Below are 18,923 nucleotides of genomic sequence, written 5' to 3' on the forward strand. Positions count from 1 at the left end.
ATACACTTATTCACTTTAGATGAGATCGATGTCACTCTCATGTCTGTCCTTTAAATATGAAGCCAGAGATGGTGATTGGGTTAGCTTAGCTTAGCATAAAGATCAGAAACAGGGTGAAACAGAGCCTGGCTCTGTCCAAAGATTCAAAAATCTGCCTACCAGCACCTCTAAGGCTCATTAATTAACACGTTCTATCTCATTTGTTTAATTCACACAATAAATAAAGTGTAAAAACGCCAACTTGCAGTTGGGGGTGTGCGCCAAGCTATTTTTTTGGCCGGGATGAGTGACTTGCCTCGTTGTTACCGTGAGGCTGCCAGACAACCTGTGGGGACTCCACACTTCAGTTTTTGTATGAATCAAATTAACAAGATACAACTGGAAGTGAGCTCAAGGTGCTGGAAGGCAGATTTTTTTTTAACCTTTGGACAGAGCCCTGCTTCAAGTCTGTTTGCTAAGCTAAGCTAACCAGCTGCTGGCAATAGCTTTGGACAGACATGAGATTGGTATCGATCGTCTCATCTAACTCTCGGCAAGAAAGTAAATAAGTATATTTCTCAAAATGTCAAACTAATCCTTTAAACAGACTAAGTTCTACAGTTGATGCTGGCATGTTTCATATTTAGGCCGAGGTGGGTGATGGACTTCATCTTATCCATAGCTCTGAGTGATATCCTACAATTCCAAAGTCCTAAAGGGAAAACTGACCTCAAAACCAGGATTTTGCCAAGAAAGATACGGTTTTATATTCTAACTAGATTACCCAAAATTATATTATTATGTTCTCTGTTCTGCAGAGACCTGGACAATGTAAGAGTATTACACGTATTCCCTACATATGCAATAATAGTGATCGCAATGTCAGCTTCTGTGTGATAAAAATATCCATTGTCCTTTAAGGCCTGACATGACTTAAATTCTTCAGAGTGCTCATCCACATGCTTGTGAGTGTGGCTGTGTTGGGCCCCCGGCACAGAGGAGAGCCGAGATTGAACTACAGCTGAGACACCACTGTGTCAAACTCTATTTGTTCAGGGACTGGTGATGATGCCCAGCTGAGGGGTTCACGTGTCGAAGCTACAAAACAGCTGAGACTCAGAGAAAAGGATCACAGAAAAGAGAAGGCAGACAGAAGCAAAGGAATAGTGCAGAGAAAGTGTGACTTGGTGACAATTGCAAAATTTAGGGACATATCACCCCAAGCAACATGTCATGAAAAAGCAGGTGGAAAAAAAGAGAGGCTGAGAGTTGGAAAACAGCCTCTTGTAGGGTAATTTTTACTGCATCAAACATCAACCTGCAGCACTCTGATCTGTCATACATTTCAGGAAGAGGCCATTAAGAGCTTGCTAAGGCACTTTTTAAGTGTCAGCTCCTCAGCTATACTGCCACAGTAACACTTCTCCAAGCTGGGAGGGAGTGCTACCGGGGGGTGAGAGAACTGAGCCATGCTGCAGAGATACTCAGCCCAGTGGAGGGATAAAAAATGCTCCACCATCTCTATGTGTTCCCTCACCCGCAGGGCTAACTATAAAAGTTGTCACCAAGAAAATAACAAAAAAGCTATACAACCATTTAGCTGCAAATGCTCTTGAAATCAAATAATGCATGTGTGTATGGTTATCTTTGCTGTACATGCAACCGCCATGAATCTCCAACCCTGCTTGCCGGCAAGTGATTTTTTTTTTTTTTTATGCACATCGTTGACTCTGCAGCAACAAGGCCCAATAAAGAAAGTGATATCTCTTTGTCTGCGCTGGCGTGGTGCGACACAGAGGTTGTTAAAGAGCTATGAATCTTTTATGAGGTAGGAAACGCCACCATTGTCAATATCAGATGAAAAGGCCGGGACATTGGCACCTGCCTGGAGGGGGAACATCACTGGATTTTCTCGACATAGCAATTGTTGTTGCGCCGGATGCACCTATGTGTGAAGATCCTGCAAATTACTCAATTACACACCCTCAGTCGAGTCAATTAGATTCTTCGCTAACGTGCATTGGTGGCACTGGGACTGCTTTGCCCAAAGCACAACAATCTGGCATTACATTTTCAGAGGGTTGTCAAGGTTTGCTTAAAAACTCAGCAAACTCAGAGAAAGACAATCAACTTTCTCCTATAAAGGAGGGTAAAGTGAGCCTCAACAGCAGCAGATTGCAGCAGTAAACACTCTTCTAAATGGCTTATTAGCGGCACAGTGGGGAGACAGAACATTGGACATAATTATGGCAGATACCAAAGCTGCTTTATGTAGGAAGAGAATGATTCACAAGTGCAGCCAAAAGTAGGAAGAGTTTTAATGATTTTTAGCAACAGTAAAATGTTAGAAACACTGTCATTGTTTCTGTGGTAACATAGCTGCCGGTTGCACAGGTAAGAAAACGAATTTTTAGTTGCACTTTAGAAAGTAATGTTCACAGGAAGTGAGCTAATACTTCCTGTTTCCTACATGCACCAAACTATTTAACTGTTTATTAGCAGGAATCTACACGACTCAATGAGTCTGTTCAAGAAAGATGAATACATTTTCAATGAAAGCTGTACATTGTTTGTCATGGGCCACTGACACATTCTTCTCAATCAGATTTGAATCCGTTTTGTCTTGCGGAAAGTTTTAAACGAGCCAAACTTTTCTGGATGGATGGATTTGGTAGCATTCCTGCAGCTAATTAGAACTGAAAAGGTGATTATTTGGTTTGTTTTGGGTAAAACGACACCAAACACTGGTACCTTGGAGGAGGATGTAATTGATGCAGTGCACCCCATCCTGCTGTGTAGCGACTCATCATCAAATGATCAAGAAAACAAAGATAAAACTGAGAGAGCCTGACAACATCTGGAAGATTCATGCATAGACACTAGAAATCATTTCCTATTTCTTCTGTTCTTGATTAAGTAGAATTACTATGAGAAATGCCATCCTGGCATCTTTGTTTCCACAGAGTATACACCATGTGCAAAACGGACATCTATCTATCAAGGTTTGGTCTATGAAAGAGGTAAAAGAGGAATGCTTTGTGGTACAGTAGAGGGATAAGTGTATAAGAAGGATATTATGCATCCTGTGAATGCAGGTCATGTATTTTGATATGTATAGAGACATCACTCAGGTACATCACTAAGTATTTAGAAACTACAACTAAAACAAATTCTGCTCTTAATGAATAGTATTTTTTGGAGGGGGTGTAATAAATGTGAGAAAGTAAAGTACAAGTAAACATTTGTGCAGGGCACACATTTTCTACAATCAGTGAGTAATGCCGCATCTCCAAGAAGGGTGTCATGCACAGCCACAGCCTTTTGGAATATAGCAGATTTGGATATACAGTCTTGTATATGCGAGCCAACATTAACTGCCAAGAAGAGATGACAAAGCGAAGCAGAGACAGAGATGCAGAGATGGCCCTGCTAGCTATGGAGGAGGCGGCAGCTAACAACGGACTAACAGTGGCTGGTGTAAGTATGGTGCGTAAGTCTTTTCTGAGTTAGAATTAAACAAGATGGCAGGAGGGGAAAGGAAATGGAGAACAACACCGAAGCTGTGTGCCACATAGCAGTATCACAGAATACATAAAGCTAACTGGCTAAGACAGTGTCTTCTACATAAATGGGGTTCCTAATTGTGCTCAACATATTTTTCAAACACTAATTTGGGCTGTGGCGTTACAGAGACTACTGATGGCATACCACAACAAGCTACTATCCTCTATTGCCAAGAAAATGAGCAGCCATGTTTGAAAGTAACAGAAGTGGTAGGCAACAATCTCATGTCTGTATGTGTGTATGCTGTCAGTGGTGCTTTCTGGATTAATTGCACTGCATTGTTGTTGGTCAGAGGCAGCCAAGCATTGATATCAGGATGTGGCCCAAGAACAAAAGAAGTTACAGAAAACCAAAAGGACTATGGCTCATCGACATCAGTGCTATTTATAAAGATGAGGGAGGGAAATTATTTGGTCTGTGAATAAAGTGAAAAGTACAAGGGGAGTCTCAGTCAGGGTATAATAGATGTTTCATTCCTGGTGTGAATAACAACTGACTTGTTATAAACAAAGACAAACAATTAGGGGATTGACTAGGTGGGTGTTGTTTATTTGAATGTAATGAATGTAATTACGAATGCAATGAGAAACATACGGTACATCTGAACAGGTATGTTAGCCCAATCAGTTGTCAGGAGGCCTAATAATTAATAATTACTTGTATTACAGTTTGTGTAAAGAGTTACACAATTACATATAGTTATTATACTTTTTACTTTTCAGTTTTTAATTAGCTTTGATGAGGTGTAAAAGTTTGTTTAGCATAAGATTTTGGTGAAAGGACTAATCTACTTCTCATTATGGAGAGCAATTTAATACAGTAAATAAATGTATTGTTTTAATTTAGGTCCTAATTAGATATTTAAACTATAGTATAAGGGATAAATTATTATATCCAAGTCTTTCCCAAAGGTATCTTGAAAATAATCATCTGTGAAGCTTTGTGTAGTAGTGGTTTAATATACTGTGTATGCATTAAAGAGTGGATGAATACCCTTTAAAAACCTTGAAACGATGGCTACATGAAAAACTTGTAGGGTGGCGCCAAGCCGTCTTTTTTCTCTCCCAACATCGGTTTTGATACCTTAACTTTTTTAAGTAAGGTAACATGAGGCCAGGGAATACTGTGGCCTGCCATGATTAAATGAATTTAAGTGGTAGTGGAAACACTATTTATTGACATTGATTTAGAAACGGTATTTAATGTGGATGAGTCATGTTTGGCCAACACCTGATATACTTAATAAGGTCAATCTGGCAGATCGATGCATCCTTATTTAACTTTATTGAACTTCCAAATGTAAGTCCATAAATGTTATCATAAAAAGGACACCTTGTCATGATAATCCATGAAAAAGTGTCCTACGAGAATTTGAGTTAAAAGCCTTTTAACATCCTAAGTATTCAAAATTTGTTTCTGCATATGTCAAGTCAGTTTTTATTTATAGAGCCAAATATCACAAATTTGCCTCAGGAGGCTTTACAATCTGTACAGCATACAACATCCTGTATCCTTACACTCTCAGTTATTGATGACTCCATAACAAAATAATAGACAGCTGTATCAATAACTAAAACAATAATTAATTGCAACCTGCACTTCTAACATAAAGTACATCTTCTGTAAGTATATTAAGGACCACAGCAGCATGTCAGTAATGAACACATATCAGACAGAAGTCCACATTAGGCAGTACTGTCATATCAAGGCTCGCAGCCCTTTGATACTATAGTTGAAAACATAAATGGCAGACGCGTTGGAGGTCTTACACTAAAAGAAAAGAACAACAGGGTCTTCTTTGGAAGGAAGCTTCCTACACTGCCTCATTAAATATTCATGCTCTGAAACACCAGATCAATCAGGCCCGCTTACTGCATGCCACTGACATTACTGAGGAAATTTCTTCATTTGGTGGCACGATCAATAGCTCATTACAGCAGCTTTACACTGGGTTGTCTCTGGGCAGTCCCGCTAGCTTAATTCCCTCTACATCAACGGCCTATCTTATCTGTCCATCTTCATCATGCGACGGAGAGAAACAGCCCCTGCTGAACAACACTTCCACACCAAACCTGGCACCAACTTACTTTTCTACAAGTTGAGGTTTGAAAGTACAAAATTGAGGATTGTGAATTTGTCTGAGGTTATGCTAATGGGATATATGAGGGAAATCAATACGGCAGCAGGGTTGTGAGTATATGTTCATATGCAGTGCAGAAAAATAGAGAATCTATTTGATCAATAGCATGCCTTATGCATGACAACTTTGCATCTTCAGTAGTTTAAATGCAACTTATCCAGGGAAAGAACCACAGTAAATCAGTTCGATTTCACACTTGTTAGATGCCCGAGACTTGTGTGTCAGGAATAAATAATTTATATAGAGATAAAGAAAGACAAGCTTTCATACACAGCATCAGTTTTCTGCATCTCACTAGTGAATGTCACAGCTGACAAAAACATACACCAAAAACACAAGACAAGGCAACATCCCTGTGAGAATTTGCCTCAAAAAATCAACATTTTCTTAGTTTCATGAAATTTGCTTCTTCACAAAGCAATTTCAGAGTGAATCTCTGCGCTCAAATCTGCACCATTATAGTCAAAATGCCTCTCGGTTGCTAATGAAACTGAGCTATTACTTTTTTAATTCAACCATGAAATGACAGCAGACCTCATCATAATAACATTAGAGCTACCCTCCTTAGTGTCAAGTAGAATGCGATGATGTGCTGAACTAAATTCCCATCAGTGGGAACAATTTCATGGTAATCTCCAATAATTATACACAGGGCAACTGACAGAGTAACAGGAGGAGCCAAGTATGAAGCATGTGAGGGACACTTGTGGGCAAAAAATCTGTGCAAACAAGTATCAACTTACATATAGGACACACTGAAAGACTGAGAAATTACATTTTTCGACGTGTCCATTTTCAGAGTAATGAAAGGTCAGCTGTTGTTTACAGTCTCTGCTTAAGTAATATGGCTTAACTAAAGATGATTCTATGCGGTTTTATACTGAGAATGCTGTATCTCTGACTGCACACAAGGGCACCTTTGGTTGCCTCTGGGATAGCGAGGACCTGTTAGATATAGCCTCCACCCTCCCAGGATCTGTCACATCACCATTTCAAGTTGCAGGTAACTTCCTCCACAGTATACATGTCGATAACATGCCAAGCAGTGCTAGATCACAACGGATTTGAGAAGCAAAAAAAAGAAAGAGCAACAGCAACAAAAGACTGAAAAGGAAACAACCAGCAGGGTGTTCACAAAGACATGAGTGGGTGAGGAGGCAGTGAGCTCTGGCACTGATGTCAGTGGCAGACAGCACAGCCAAAATCAACACTTTACTGCTTTATGGTCTTATTTGTTTGTTTGTTTTTTCCTGATGTGGCTAATTTTTTTCTGTCTGCTTGTCGGTGCTCGATGCACTACGTCTGTGTTGCCGCATTGACAGTCATTGCCTGGATGCAAAGTGAGACCGGTGCTTTCACATAAACAAGCCGAGTGCTGCCACTGTGCATTAGTCACAGCCCTAGTCTGGCCTTTTCAAAGTCGCTACTCCCACTCAAACTGCTAATAGATCACCAGAATTTGATATTAGCCTAGCAGGGATCCTTGCAACAGAGAAGCTGTGCGCGTGTGCTTGTGCACGCATGATCACAACGCACACTGTACCATGTTTTTTACTAATAAGTGGCCTTCTGTCAGTATGGCTATTCGAATTAAAACAAAAAAGCAGAGCGAGTCTACGACAAAAGTTTGCTACGATTCCCTCTTCTTCCTCTACTCTCCCATCTGCTCTAATGACACAAAACACAGTGGGCTACCAATTCATTTAGAAAACTACTCTTGCATAATGAGCAGCCTGAGCCATGTTACCATAAGTTAATATTTTATTCATATTATTCACTATACTGCTTATTATGAAGCCACTGCTGCTAGAGCTGGTGCATCTGAGGACATTTTCCAATTTCCAAATGGGATAAATAAAGTTCCTGTAGAATATGCAGCCTTATTAAACTCTGTGCAGCCCCTTGCCCCCTCTGACATAAAACAGCAGTTTTTTTTTGGGGGGGGGGGGCTTTTCTCTGAGTCTCCTGGCTCACAATCAGCACTGTTCCTCTTCCTGTAACATCAAATTACCCATGGCTGAGGCATCCTCGCTCTTTCCCTCTCTTCCTATCCTTTCCTCCCACTGAGTTGGCTGTATAGGCAGCAGTCCGGCTGGGGTAATTTCTGCCATCACTCCAGGGAAATTACTTTGTGTTGTTAGGGAAAATGCAGTTTGTGAACTGCTTTATCAAGCTCCTTGACTCCGGTAACAGCCAACATTTGGATGCCGGCAGGAAATATAGCCTCTACATATCCTCACAGACTGTTTGCCCACAAAGTAGCACTGATGTAAAGGCAAGTTCTGAGCCATGCATGTGTGTTTGAGTATGCATACGTGCAAGCTATTTGAGCATTTGTTTCTGCAGGAATGACTCAATCATGTACTGTAGAGAAATGCGGGTGCATGTACATGTATGCCTGGGCATGTACATACTCTTATGTGTATCTGTTCTGTTCCTCTACGCTGAGTAGTTCAGCTGTGTCTTGCTTAAACTGATGAATAATTTCTGCACTGTGCTCTGCTGTGGCACGTCTGGTGCAGCCTGACTGCACCACACAGCTAAAGCTCCAAATTTGCATTCAACACACACACACACACATACACACACACACACACACGCACACACACACTTTTACACTCATGAACACCAAGCTCGCTCACTGCACCCTCATCCCAACACCATCCAGCCTTTCAGCTGCTTCCCTGTGTAGAGGGATGCAACAAGCTGCTAAACCCTTTTTAAAGCAACAGCAGTTTCCTATTAGTCAATGTCATCTCACTTCTTCTCTCAGGGTTACAACTGGGGAAAAAAAAAAAAAAGTTCACCGTGAATGTGACCAAAACAGTCAGGCAAGCAAAAAGAATTAAATCCACAACTCTCATATAGGGTTGCCTCTACAAATCCTGATTGTGGATTGGGGGAATTTAAGGTTCTAGCCCAGAAAAGAGGAGCAATGGTGCTGAAATGTCAGCTCTTTTTTGGAGTGGCAGCCATGCTGATGTGGTGACCTCTATGTGCTGTGGTTAAAAGGTTGGAGGACTGTGGGATAAATGAGCAGGAGGTATCAGCCTTTAGTGAGTCACTGCTATTCCTGTGGATAAGAAAGCCTTTCAGTGCAACTTATTCAAGATTCCATCACTTATGTTGTTTATGCCTAAAGGGGACCGAGGGGACCTGACATTTTGACATTTGTGAAGTAAAATGTGGTTGATTATTAAGAGATATTCATTTGTAACATCTGCTTGAAAGCTTCTCACTTGAGACTAAAGAAAGCAAAGAAATTTCAACAAAAAAATAACTGGGTTACTATCATTTACAGAAAAAAAACAAGAGCATCTCTGCTCCGTTTGCCTCAAAGTACAGCAGGTTACGCATCTGTGAGCAGCTTAATAAAGGGAAACCACAAGCAGCAGTTCCAGTGATATGTGCAACCAAACACCTCCTGCTGTCTCGGGGGTCTATCTGGAAGACCTCCAGCTCTTCGCTCCTTCATCTCCCCTTAGACGAGTGTGTATTTTCAGACATGACATGCCTCTCTGTGCATTTTACCGTAAGTGAGCACATCATGTCATCATCTATATTTTGTCAACAGCGGAAAGTATCCGTCTCTCCTCAAGCACTGCCAGGTATTTCCAAGCTTCAACACTCACCTTCAACTAAGGAAATACATTTTTACTGTAGTTCAGCACCGAAGAAAAGAAGAGCAATTAGTCTACAGCCTATTTACTACTAAATTACATGTTTTTATGAGCATACAGTCTGTCTAAATTGGCTAAAACATCATAAGTATTTTGGCCTGGGTGCAACAATAATGTATTTATCACAAAATATTGTCCTCAGTTCATTTGCATAGACCTTTGCTGCTGCACAGGAACCCTGGAGCTACTGCATACACTGCCAGGCTACCACGTTAGAATATATTATACAGTAGGATACAGCATGCACATTGGTTCAAAACTCCCTTTTTCCTAAAGGAGATTTAAGTGATGCTAAAAGAACAAGCCTTTTGACTCTGCAAGTCCGTTCAAGACCAACATCACAGTGTTTTTCACACAGTCGACCTCTGTCAAATTGTAGACCATTTACGGCTACAATGGTGCAGCAAGGTTCATAGGTAAGTTTTACATGGCAAAGGAAATAGTGCTGTCAACTTCTTGATACGGAGACTGCAGAAAAGACAATAGCTCTCAGTGAGCGATGCGCAAAACAATAGGGCACTAACACCGCCTCTAAGATCTGCAACAAGCCATAGAGGGTTATCAAAGGTTATGGGATCAAAAAACATCTGTCAATATAGCCAACAATTGGCAATCGACAAATAATCCCACTCGCAAGGTACCATGAAAAAGAGAGCTACACATTTTTCCACAGCTGCCGGCGCAGCGCTTTAAGTACAAGCGGCAGGAAATGTACTTACAGTTCTGAGGAACTGGATTTCATCCTCTCCTTCTCCACCTTCAGCCATGGCTGCAAAGGAGCCTGTTCAGACTCGGGAAGCCTCCGCTGGCTCCTCTCTCCTATCGATATTAGCATATAGCTAATCCACGGCCATACAGCGGGGAGACTACCGCAGCATGTGTCACTCAAGCCGCTGTGCTCAAGCCGCGCTCACCGCCCGGAGGAGGAGTGCGTGTCAGCATCGGTGGGCTGGAGCAACTGGGGACGGTGTGGCGGGGAAACAGGGAGAAGCCAAGTCGTGTATCCAAGATACAGCAGCGGGGGCTTTATCTTCGACGTCACCGGCAGACCTTATTAATACAAGCGAGAAAGCGCGAAAATTCAAACATCATTGTGTTAATTTGAGTGAAATAACCGCTATCTAATGGGTACCTCGTTGTTTTTGGTTTTCTCGTCCTATTGTCAGAGAACGTAATGTGTGGAAGGAAATCAGAGAGCAAGGTATAATGGTAGCTGCGGTTTCCAGTGTTGGTCCAGATCAGCACCATGGTCAGCACCCCGCAGCTCAGCCATGCTTCTGCTTCAATACAATGTAATAATCAGTTTCCCAGGCTGTTGAAACTAAAATAGGTTTTTTGGGGTTTTTTTGACAATCAGTGCGGGGCTTAACTTGGTCCTCTTTCTGGATAGAGAATGTATTACTACCACTGTTAAAAAAGCAGGCATGTAAAAGAAACAGTATTTTCCTAAAATATTTATTTTACCCTAAAATGTAATCTGTACACATGTTATAAAAAATGATATATCTTAATGTATGTATAAGGCTGGGCAATATATCAATATTATATCAATATTGTGATATGAGACTCAATATTGCCTTAGATTTTTGATATTGTAATATCGTGACATGGCATAAGTGGTCTTTTCCTGGTTTTAAAGGCTGCATTACAGTAAAGTGATGTAATTTTCTGAATTTACCAGACTGTTCTAGCTGTTCTATTATTTGCATTTACCCCCTGAGTCATTATATCCATATTACTGATGATTAATTATCAAAAACCTCATTGTGTAAATATTTTGTGAAAGCACCAGTAGTCATCCCTACAATATTGTCGCAATATTTGGTCAAAAACATTGTGATATTTGATTTTGTCCATATTGCCCATCCCTAATATATGCTATTATATTATGTGTGCAAATGTCAATAAAGACGGGATATAAAAAGCTGAGTAAACTCACTCTGTGTTCACTGTGAACAGAGCCCATAAAGAAGATGAAGAACACATTCTAGCCTGCAAAAGCGACATTTTTATTGTAAATGTATTTAATTATTTAAAACATTTTATTGGATGAATCATCACTAAATTATGTATTAAATGAGATTAAACTCGGTAAAAAATTAATGTATGCCATGCAAGGTCTTTTGTTCTGTGGGAAGAGTATGGTAACACTGATGAGTATGACCTTTGGTTATCCAAAGTTGGGCCACATTTGACCCACAGCCAGAGTGTAATGAAACCTACTGATATCCACAAAACAGTAAACATGTGGGGCCCCTTTTCAAGATGCGATGCTGCCCTCTAGCGTCAATGCTGTGATCTACAAACCTGTTCCACTCATATGTCTCCTTCTTCCCTCCCTTCCCCCCTTTCCTCCTCCCCACCTTTTTACTTTTTTCATGTTGTCTCTTTTTTAGCACTTGATACTTCCCTTCTCCTCTTCACTCCAGCCACAGTTGTTTTGAGTTCAATTATCTCCCACCTCTCCTTTACTTACTTTACAGCCTGATAAACAGCTGCTCTGTTGAAACAAGCAGGTTAATGATATTGATATTTCTGTACCCCCTGTAAAATTCACCCATAACATTTCATCACCTTATAAAAGTGATTACACAAGCTAGTAAGGTAAAAGTAAGGTTTGTGAGAGCTGCATCATACCAACATGAACTGTTTTGGATTGCAGAACTACTTAAATAGTCAATTTAGGTGTATCTCTACTATTTGGATTTTATCATTAACAAGTGATGTCTACCAGGATAGCCAGATGTAAATTTAAGTGTTATAATTTCTTAAACTCTAAATTTCTAATTTCAAAGCCTAACTTTTGACCAAACTTGATTGAAATCCCAATCATACATGTATATATGCATATATGTATGTATATATGTATAGATGTTCTCCTTTTTTTTACATGGTGTATATAGATATCTATGTATGTATATATATATATATATATGTGTGTGTGTGTGTGTGTGTGTGTGTGTGTGTTTGTGGTTTTTTTGTGTATTTTCATTGTGTATTGTGTTGTTGTTTTTTTCATTGTGTATTTTGGTTTTCAATTTTGCACTTTTTAATCGCATGACTTGGGTGGTCTCTTCATCTGCTATGATTTCTTTCTTTTTCGTATGTTGTATTATTGTAAAGCACTTTGTGACTAATGTCTATGAAAAGCGCTATACAAATAAACTTTACTTACTTACAATGTGTACTGTAAATAAGCAAACATTCAATTCTAATAGTTCACAAAGTAACTTCTTATAGACACTTCTTAGGTACTTTTTGAGATCCTGCACTCTAAAATATAAACATAACTGGACTGCAAACAACCTCTATGGTGGAAATAAAACAAGAGAAGCCTGTCATAAATTGGGACAGATAATATAACGACTGATGCACACGTTAGTCACTAGGTGTCTCTGTTTGGTGCAGAATAACGTCACCTCGGGCCACCAAATAACTGGTGCATTACCTCTCTATACATTTATCTTTCTGCGTGTGCATCTTAAGGTTAGCCTGGGAAATACTGGAAACTGCTACGACTGTTTAAGTAAATTAACTGCAGCCTCCCTCTTAGATCGATACACATTCTGAAACCCATCACATGGCCTACCTGCAAGCTGCAGCTGCACTGACTCAAAATGTGGGAGTTGGATAAATGATAAGAAACCAATCACAGAGCAGGAAGCCAGCGCTGAGTTTTATCATTGGACCAAACTCCCGTCATTCTAGTCGGAGAAGCCCAGTGAGGCAGCGGTGAGCACTGGCTGGCTGCAGTAGAGATGTGAAGAAATATTTTCCGTGCAAGTTAACCGGGTAAGTAACTCTTTATCTCTTACAAACTGCGCTGCTTTTACGTGCTGCAGGTGCAGTTGACTGCAGCGCACTTTCAGCTTCTAATTGCATATAGCACTTCAAACTGAAGCTCATTTGTGGCGATACGGGCTTTTAATGTATCAAGATATAATTTAGAATAAATTTAGTTGGAATATATCTTAATTTCAGTTTTAAGTTTGCGTGCAGCAGCCCGAACGCCGGAAGGGCAGTCTAATTATGCTGCCATTTCAGCACAGAGCAATGCACTCTGGTTGCAAGGTGACAGTAGCCCACGGGATTATATTATGATGTAAACAGTTGGGAGATATTGCGAAATGCTGAAGTAAGCATTTGAAGCACAAGTGAGGAAAACGTGCATTGTTTTGCTTGTAAACATCTCTAATGGCAGCCTAACATGGGGCACTGCATGTGTCGTCACCTTGTGTGATTTTATGCGGCAGCTTGTGAAATGTTGATGAAATGCGATTTGGAAATGTTACGTCTCCTCATACAGTAAGAGGAAGATGGAGATCAAAAAGGTTAGGAAGACATGTTCTAAAATACTAAAATAGAATCTAGTAGTTTAATCTCTGCAGTGTTGGATTTCATTCAGTTAATTAACAAACGGGTTTTACAATGAGATATGGTACCACTCTTTTGAAAGGAGCAGTTTTTTTATGCTGTCAAACTAGCTCTGCATTGGCTTTCAAATAATTTGTAGTGCCACAGATGTCACAAAGTATCTTTTGTATCTTGAAAATTTAAATATTGTGTTTTATTTTAAGCTGAAAGCTCAACATAGATTATAAAACTGTCCGGCATTTGGACTTCAAAATGGCACTAGCAGGGCTAACATGTTTTTCCAGACGTATGTTGTGTCTGCACAGTCAGATTTATAGCTGTGTGCTACTTTCTCTTTGACAGCATCTGGACAGGCCAGGTGATGAAGAGCCAGAGATCGACCTCTGCAGTCCGAGCCCGGTCACTCCGTCTGGGAACTGACCACTTACTCAGAGTGCTTGGGTGATTAACATGGCACCCATCATGGAGGGCACACACACAGTTTTGCTTCTGTATGCACCCATCCGTGAGCTAAGTAACATCAGCCTGTATTTCCCCAAGAGGCGGGCCCCGAGCTTCAAGTACAAGAGCCGCGCCCCTCACTCAGAACAGGCCTGTAATGACCATGACTGGGGAAAGGAGGATCTCTCAGTGTCCGAACAAAGAGGCCAGTCTTCTGACTCCTCAGGCGAACTCTTCAGCTCCCAGCAGGCAACAAAGAAAGCTGTTGCAGAGCTCTGCTGGCTGGCAGCAGAGCACCACCAGTTGCTGGCGGATCTCTTCTCGTTGTGCAGGGATTGTACCAGCAAAGTCAAGATGGGTAACCAGGATGGGAAAATCCAGGATTATGTAGAGGGTCAGGATGTTCAGCCTGGAGGTCAGGTTCTCAGCAGCAGCAACTACTCCCTCACAGTGTCCCCAGAGCATAAGAGAGTTACATCTAAGAGCAGAAAGCTGAAGAAGTTGGGAGGCAAGAAGCTTGAGAGTGCTGAGGATTTCCTACACAGTCAGATGAAGAAGAAAGTTATGAGTAGAACGTCATCTTGTGAGCTTCCTGCCCAGAATAGCGTGTCCATATCTTCAATCTCAGTAGTGGAGCAGATCCCGAGTACCTCAGCCTCTGTCCATGTCTCTGACAGCCCAGTGACGGGCTCTTACGTTAGTGCAGTCAGTAACCCCATACTGCCCATGGAGGAACCCTTCCAGATTGCCCCTGAGGGCTGGGACTTCATGGAGGACAACCGGACATTTGACTCTGACATGGATTTTTGTAACGACTTCTCAGAGTATGACAGTGAGCTGGGCTTTGAGTCGTCTTTTTGCAGCCTGATGGAAGGTCTGAGCCGAAGGGAAAGTGGGAGCAACCTTCGACCACTTAAGAGATTTGATTCCTTGGTTGAGACTTCAGCAGAGAATAAGTCAACAGTCAAGTCCGCCCAGCAGCTGTATGGCGAAATCAACCAGAGGAATACGGGGATCCGGGTAGTGGCTAAAGTTCAGGATGTGGAAGGGAGAGTGCAACATGTCAGCCATACAAGCCAAGACAGGGAAGGGCCCGCCAAGTCATACCCGGGGACGAGAGGACCAAACAGAGACCACCTGCTGGGAGTCAGTAGAGAAAAGACAGGTAACAAGCTCTCTGAAGGGCTACGGTTACCCCTATCCCATACCACTGAACCTTTCCCCTCAGCCAAACCTCACACAAAGAGCCCCACTTCACCTTCTCTCGCTGGGGTGTTCAACACATCCTTCCCTGCCTCAAACAGCCTCCAGAGCATGTCCCCAGTCCTGTCCCCTCTGTCCTCCAAGCAAGTAAGCCCACACCTCAACCACCGCATTGTATTGCTGTCAGACAAGGATGTGGACCATGACAGAGACAGCTCCAGTAACACAGACGAGCCCAAACTCTTCACTGAGGTCAACGACAAGAATGGCAACAAGCGGGCTGTCACGCGTCTGGATCTGAACCTCAGCAGGCGGCCGAGCAACTCCAAGTGGAATTCGTCCAGCAACTCCACAACAACAGGTAAGTTATTAGAAATCACACTGGTCCTACTTTGAACACAGGGATTCGTGTTAAAACTCCCTGCCTTGATGTTATTGTTGACACTGGTGATTTTATCATCTTAGTAACATTACTCTTTGTCAGAATGTACCCTTCATCTGACATTGCTGATGCTGGATTTCAAAGAGCAGAACAAGAGAAGATGCCTTGAAAGCGAGAGTGTGTGTGTCATACCCAATGTCTGAGGTTGTTGCTGAAATACTCCAGCAATTACTCTGCAGCATTGTAACTGGCAAACATTTTCCACACAGGGAGTTTTACTTTGTCACTCTAGCTGTTAACTTTATTTTTCCCACAAAATAAACCACTTCAACCAGAAGATAGACATTACTTTCCGAACTGCCTCTGTTAGTCCAGTTAGTTTTTGTCTGCTGTGTTCCGGTCTCGGCTTTGACATGTGACCACAAATTAAAAACTACCCAACAGAGTCATACAAAGGCCAAGCAGGGCCTGAGAATAGTTTGGCTGATGATCCATTTTAACTCCTTCTGTGCCACAGTGAAGCCAAAGATTAGTGGGAGTGTCCCAGATCAAAGGCTCAAAGTTGACATCAAGTTCGACCTGACTAGAGTTCTCGTGAGCATGGTGTTAACTGAAGCATTGCCAATTTGGACTCTGAAGGATGTGCTGTCCCTCCCCCTAAACACACATCCTACCCAGTTCACAAGAAACTGACAAAGGATCAGGAACCCAGCGGGCACAAGGGTTACAGAAAAAAGGATTAGAATTTCCTTATTTGCAGAGCGTCCAATTCAACAGGCCTATTTTCATAAGCTGGCCTATTGTATTTTGTGCTTACAATGACAAAACAAATGGATTTAAACACTCAAAACATACACGATATTTGCAAAGCTATAATGATGTCACAAGCTTAGTTCAGGGTTTGTCAGTGTGTGGTCATCACCGGCCTTTGGTCGCCTTAACGCTTAAGCTTCATCTCATACCAGTTTGTATTTTAGCATCCTCTATGTGGTCATGCCATTCGGTGACCTCATGCCTCTTGATCAATAAGGAGGTGTCTGTGTTGGATTAAAGTTTATACATGTTTACTGAAGTCACTACAAACTGTATAATCCAAGCTGTTGCAGTCTGATACTTCGAAGAGGCCTTAACATTATTGCATTAAGTACCTCGGTAACATGGTTAATCATCCCTTTTAGACAGTGTAACACAATCTTTGCTTGAATCTACAGCAGCAAACAGATGGCCTTCCATGAATTATGTGATTTACTAATAGACTGTGGATAATGGTTGGACTTTTTATATCCTTGGAGAAAGTTATTTTAAGAATGTTACTGCATCCTGATTATTTGGGTTGTTATATTATAGACCAGTCCTAGCTAAACCAATACAACCAACAGTGCTCAGTTCATCAATGGCCGGAGGAGGATTGAACTGAGCTGCGCGGAACTAAGCTATCTGGTGGCTAGGGTATAAATAACCCAGCTTTACTCGTGGTGATGATTTGGATCAATTCCCACTGAAATGACACTGTCCCTGTGTCCTCACATACCTAGGCATGCATAGAGTTACCACACACTCAGATGACACACATTAACATCTACATGTACACGCATAATCCACATTGTCTGGCATTAAACACCACCTTTTTGGGATTTTTTTTTGTCTCTTCGCTATACTTTCAAATGCCAAAATTGACATTTGCCTTCAAATGTATCATGAGCTTTCTGTTTTTCTTCTTGAGAGGGAGATTGGGTAAATTTCATTATCCCTCATCAGATATGACTATGTGCTGTTACAACTCATAAATCATCAGTAAATAAGTCTCAATGAGCAATATTCATGAATGTAATTGCCTACATCATGCTACACACATGCTGTGCAGCCATCTCAGTGAAAGCTTGAATCTTCAGTCTGAAGCAAAATCTCACTGTGTCGATTTTGCTGCATCTTAGCTGTTTACTAGATCGATTTTGTGTTGCTTGATAAGTGAATACACTTCAAATGCTAACACAGATAAATGAACATCAGACGGTCCAGCCAAAAGGCCTAAGTGGGTCAGTGTGAAGCTGGCCCTTCACGGTTTGTCAATGTCGAACTAATTATGATTCAGCCTCTCTAATCTCTACTCTGGTATCGAGGCTTGGTGCTTATTAATGAGTGTGATTATGCAGACAGGAGTGGTAATTTCGTAACAAATTCTGTTTTTTACTTCATATGTTAATGCCTCTGCACTGCAGTCTGTGTAACAGAATATTTTATGCATCCACTTTGGTGTGTATATTATGTGTTTACACAATATCTATGTATGCCTGTTAGTTTTTCTTTATGTTTCTCGTGTACTTATTAGGTTTTTGATAAGGACAGTCAACTCAAACAACCTGACATATTATCACCTTTTAAGTGGAAATAGCAAACAGTTCCCTATTTACACATCTAGCAGATACGGAGCAACATTAGCATTCATTGAAAGTCCAATATTCACTCTCTTTTTAGCTCTGCTTTTGGTCTCTGCTTACTCATGAGGAAAATACTTGGCTGTTTAGCTGCCAAATGCTTCACTTTGTTCATCAGATAGCCGCTAACTTGTCTTTCTGCTGCTTGATGCTGGCAGGTAGCTTACAGTTTACTGTGGCAGCAAATGATGAAAGTTGTGGGCCCAGAAAAACAAAAGGATGAGCTGAAAGACGATAAAGCTGAGAGGAACTGCAGAGTCAGGAATCACGAATATCCGTGGACTCTCACCACAAGCAAACTCTATCACATTACACGTAATAACTTGACATCCATTGCATTGCTACTATAAAATTATTGATTATAATGGCTTTTAAAACAATCTCTCTCTCTCTCTCTCTCTCTCTCTCTCTCTGTCTCTCCCTCTCTCTTTCTTTCTCTCTTTAATGCCTTACTTGTTTTATTGTCTGACATATGGCAGGCAATACCATAATCAGATTACCCAATACGTTCCAGCAAGGTCATATGAAACTGATCAGTGCAGAGCAAGAGTACTTCACCCTGCTCTCTCTGCTAGCTGTCATTCAACAGAAAGTGTGCTGCCATGCAACATTGTTCCTCCCAGTGAGAACAAGGGCCGACTCTATCCAGATAATGAAGTGGATTCTGCCAAAACAGGCTAAGAGAGCTTCCTCTCTCTCAGACTGTCTCACACTATTGCTCTGAA

The 18,923-nt window shown here is 41.3% G+C and overlaps 2 protein-coding genes across 9 annotated transcripts in view; one reads left to right on the forward strand and one right to left on the reverse strand.

The window, feature by feature from the left end:
• LOC137199880 (ryanodine receptor 3-like) overlaps window positions 1–10,349 on the reverse strand; it is a 113,834-nt gene extending 103,485 nt beyond the window's left edge. For 6 of the 8 annotated variants that reach the window (XM_067614482.1, XM_067614480.1, XM_067614481.1 and 3 more), the window contains exon 1: window positions 10,083–10,349. In XM_067614482.1, the coding sequence (XP_067470583.1) occupies window positions 10,083–10,130 (48 nt within the window). In that variant the 5' untranslated portion in view covers window positions 10,131–10,349. The remainder of the gene's footprint in view (window positions 1–10,082) is intronic. The other 2 variants (XM_067614478.1, XM_067614474.1) reach the window with 1 other exon arrangement.
• A 2,686-nt stretch (window positions 10,350–13,035) lies between these two features.
• Window positions 13,036–18,923, forward strand: part of LOC137200480 (formin-like) — a 54,793-nt gene continuing 48,905 nt past the window's right edge. The window contains exons 1-2 of the mRNA XM_067615357.1: window positions 13,036–13,155; window positions 14,080–15,742. Coding sequence (XP_067471458.1) covers window positions 14,188–15,742 — 1,555 coding nt within the window. The 5' untranslated portion in view covers window positions 13,036–13,155; window positions 14,080–14,187. The remainder of the gene's footprint in view (window positions 13,156–14,079; window positions 15,743–18,923) is intronic.

The sequence above is a fragment of the Thunnus thynnus genome, chromosome 16, assembly GCF_963924715.1.
Source record: "Thunnus thynnus chromosome 16, fThuThy2.1, whole genome shotgun sequence".
NCBI lineage: Eukaryota > Metazoa > Chordata > Actinopteri > Scombriformes > Scombridae > Thunnus > Thunnus thynnus.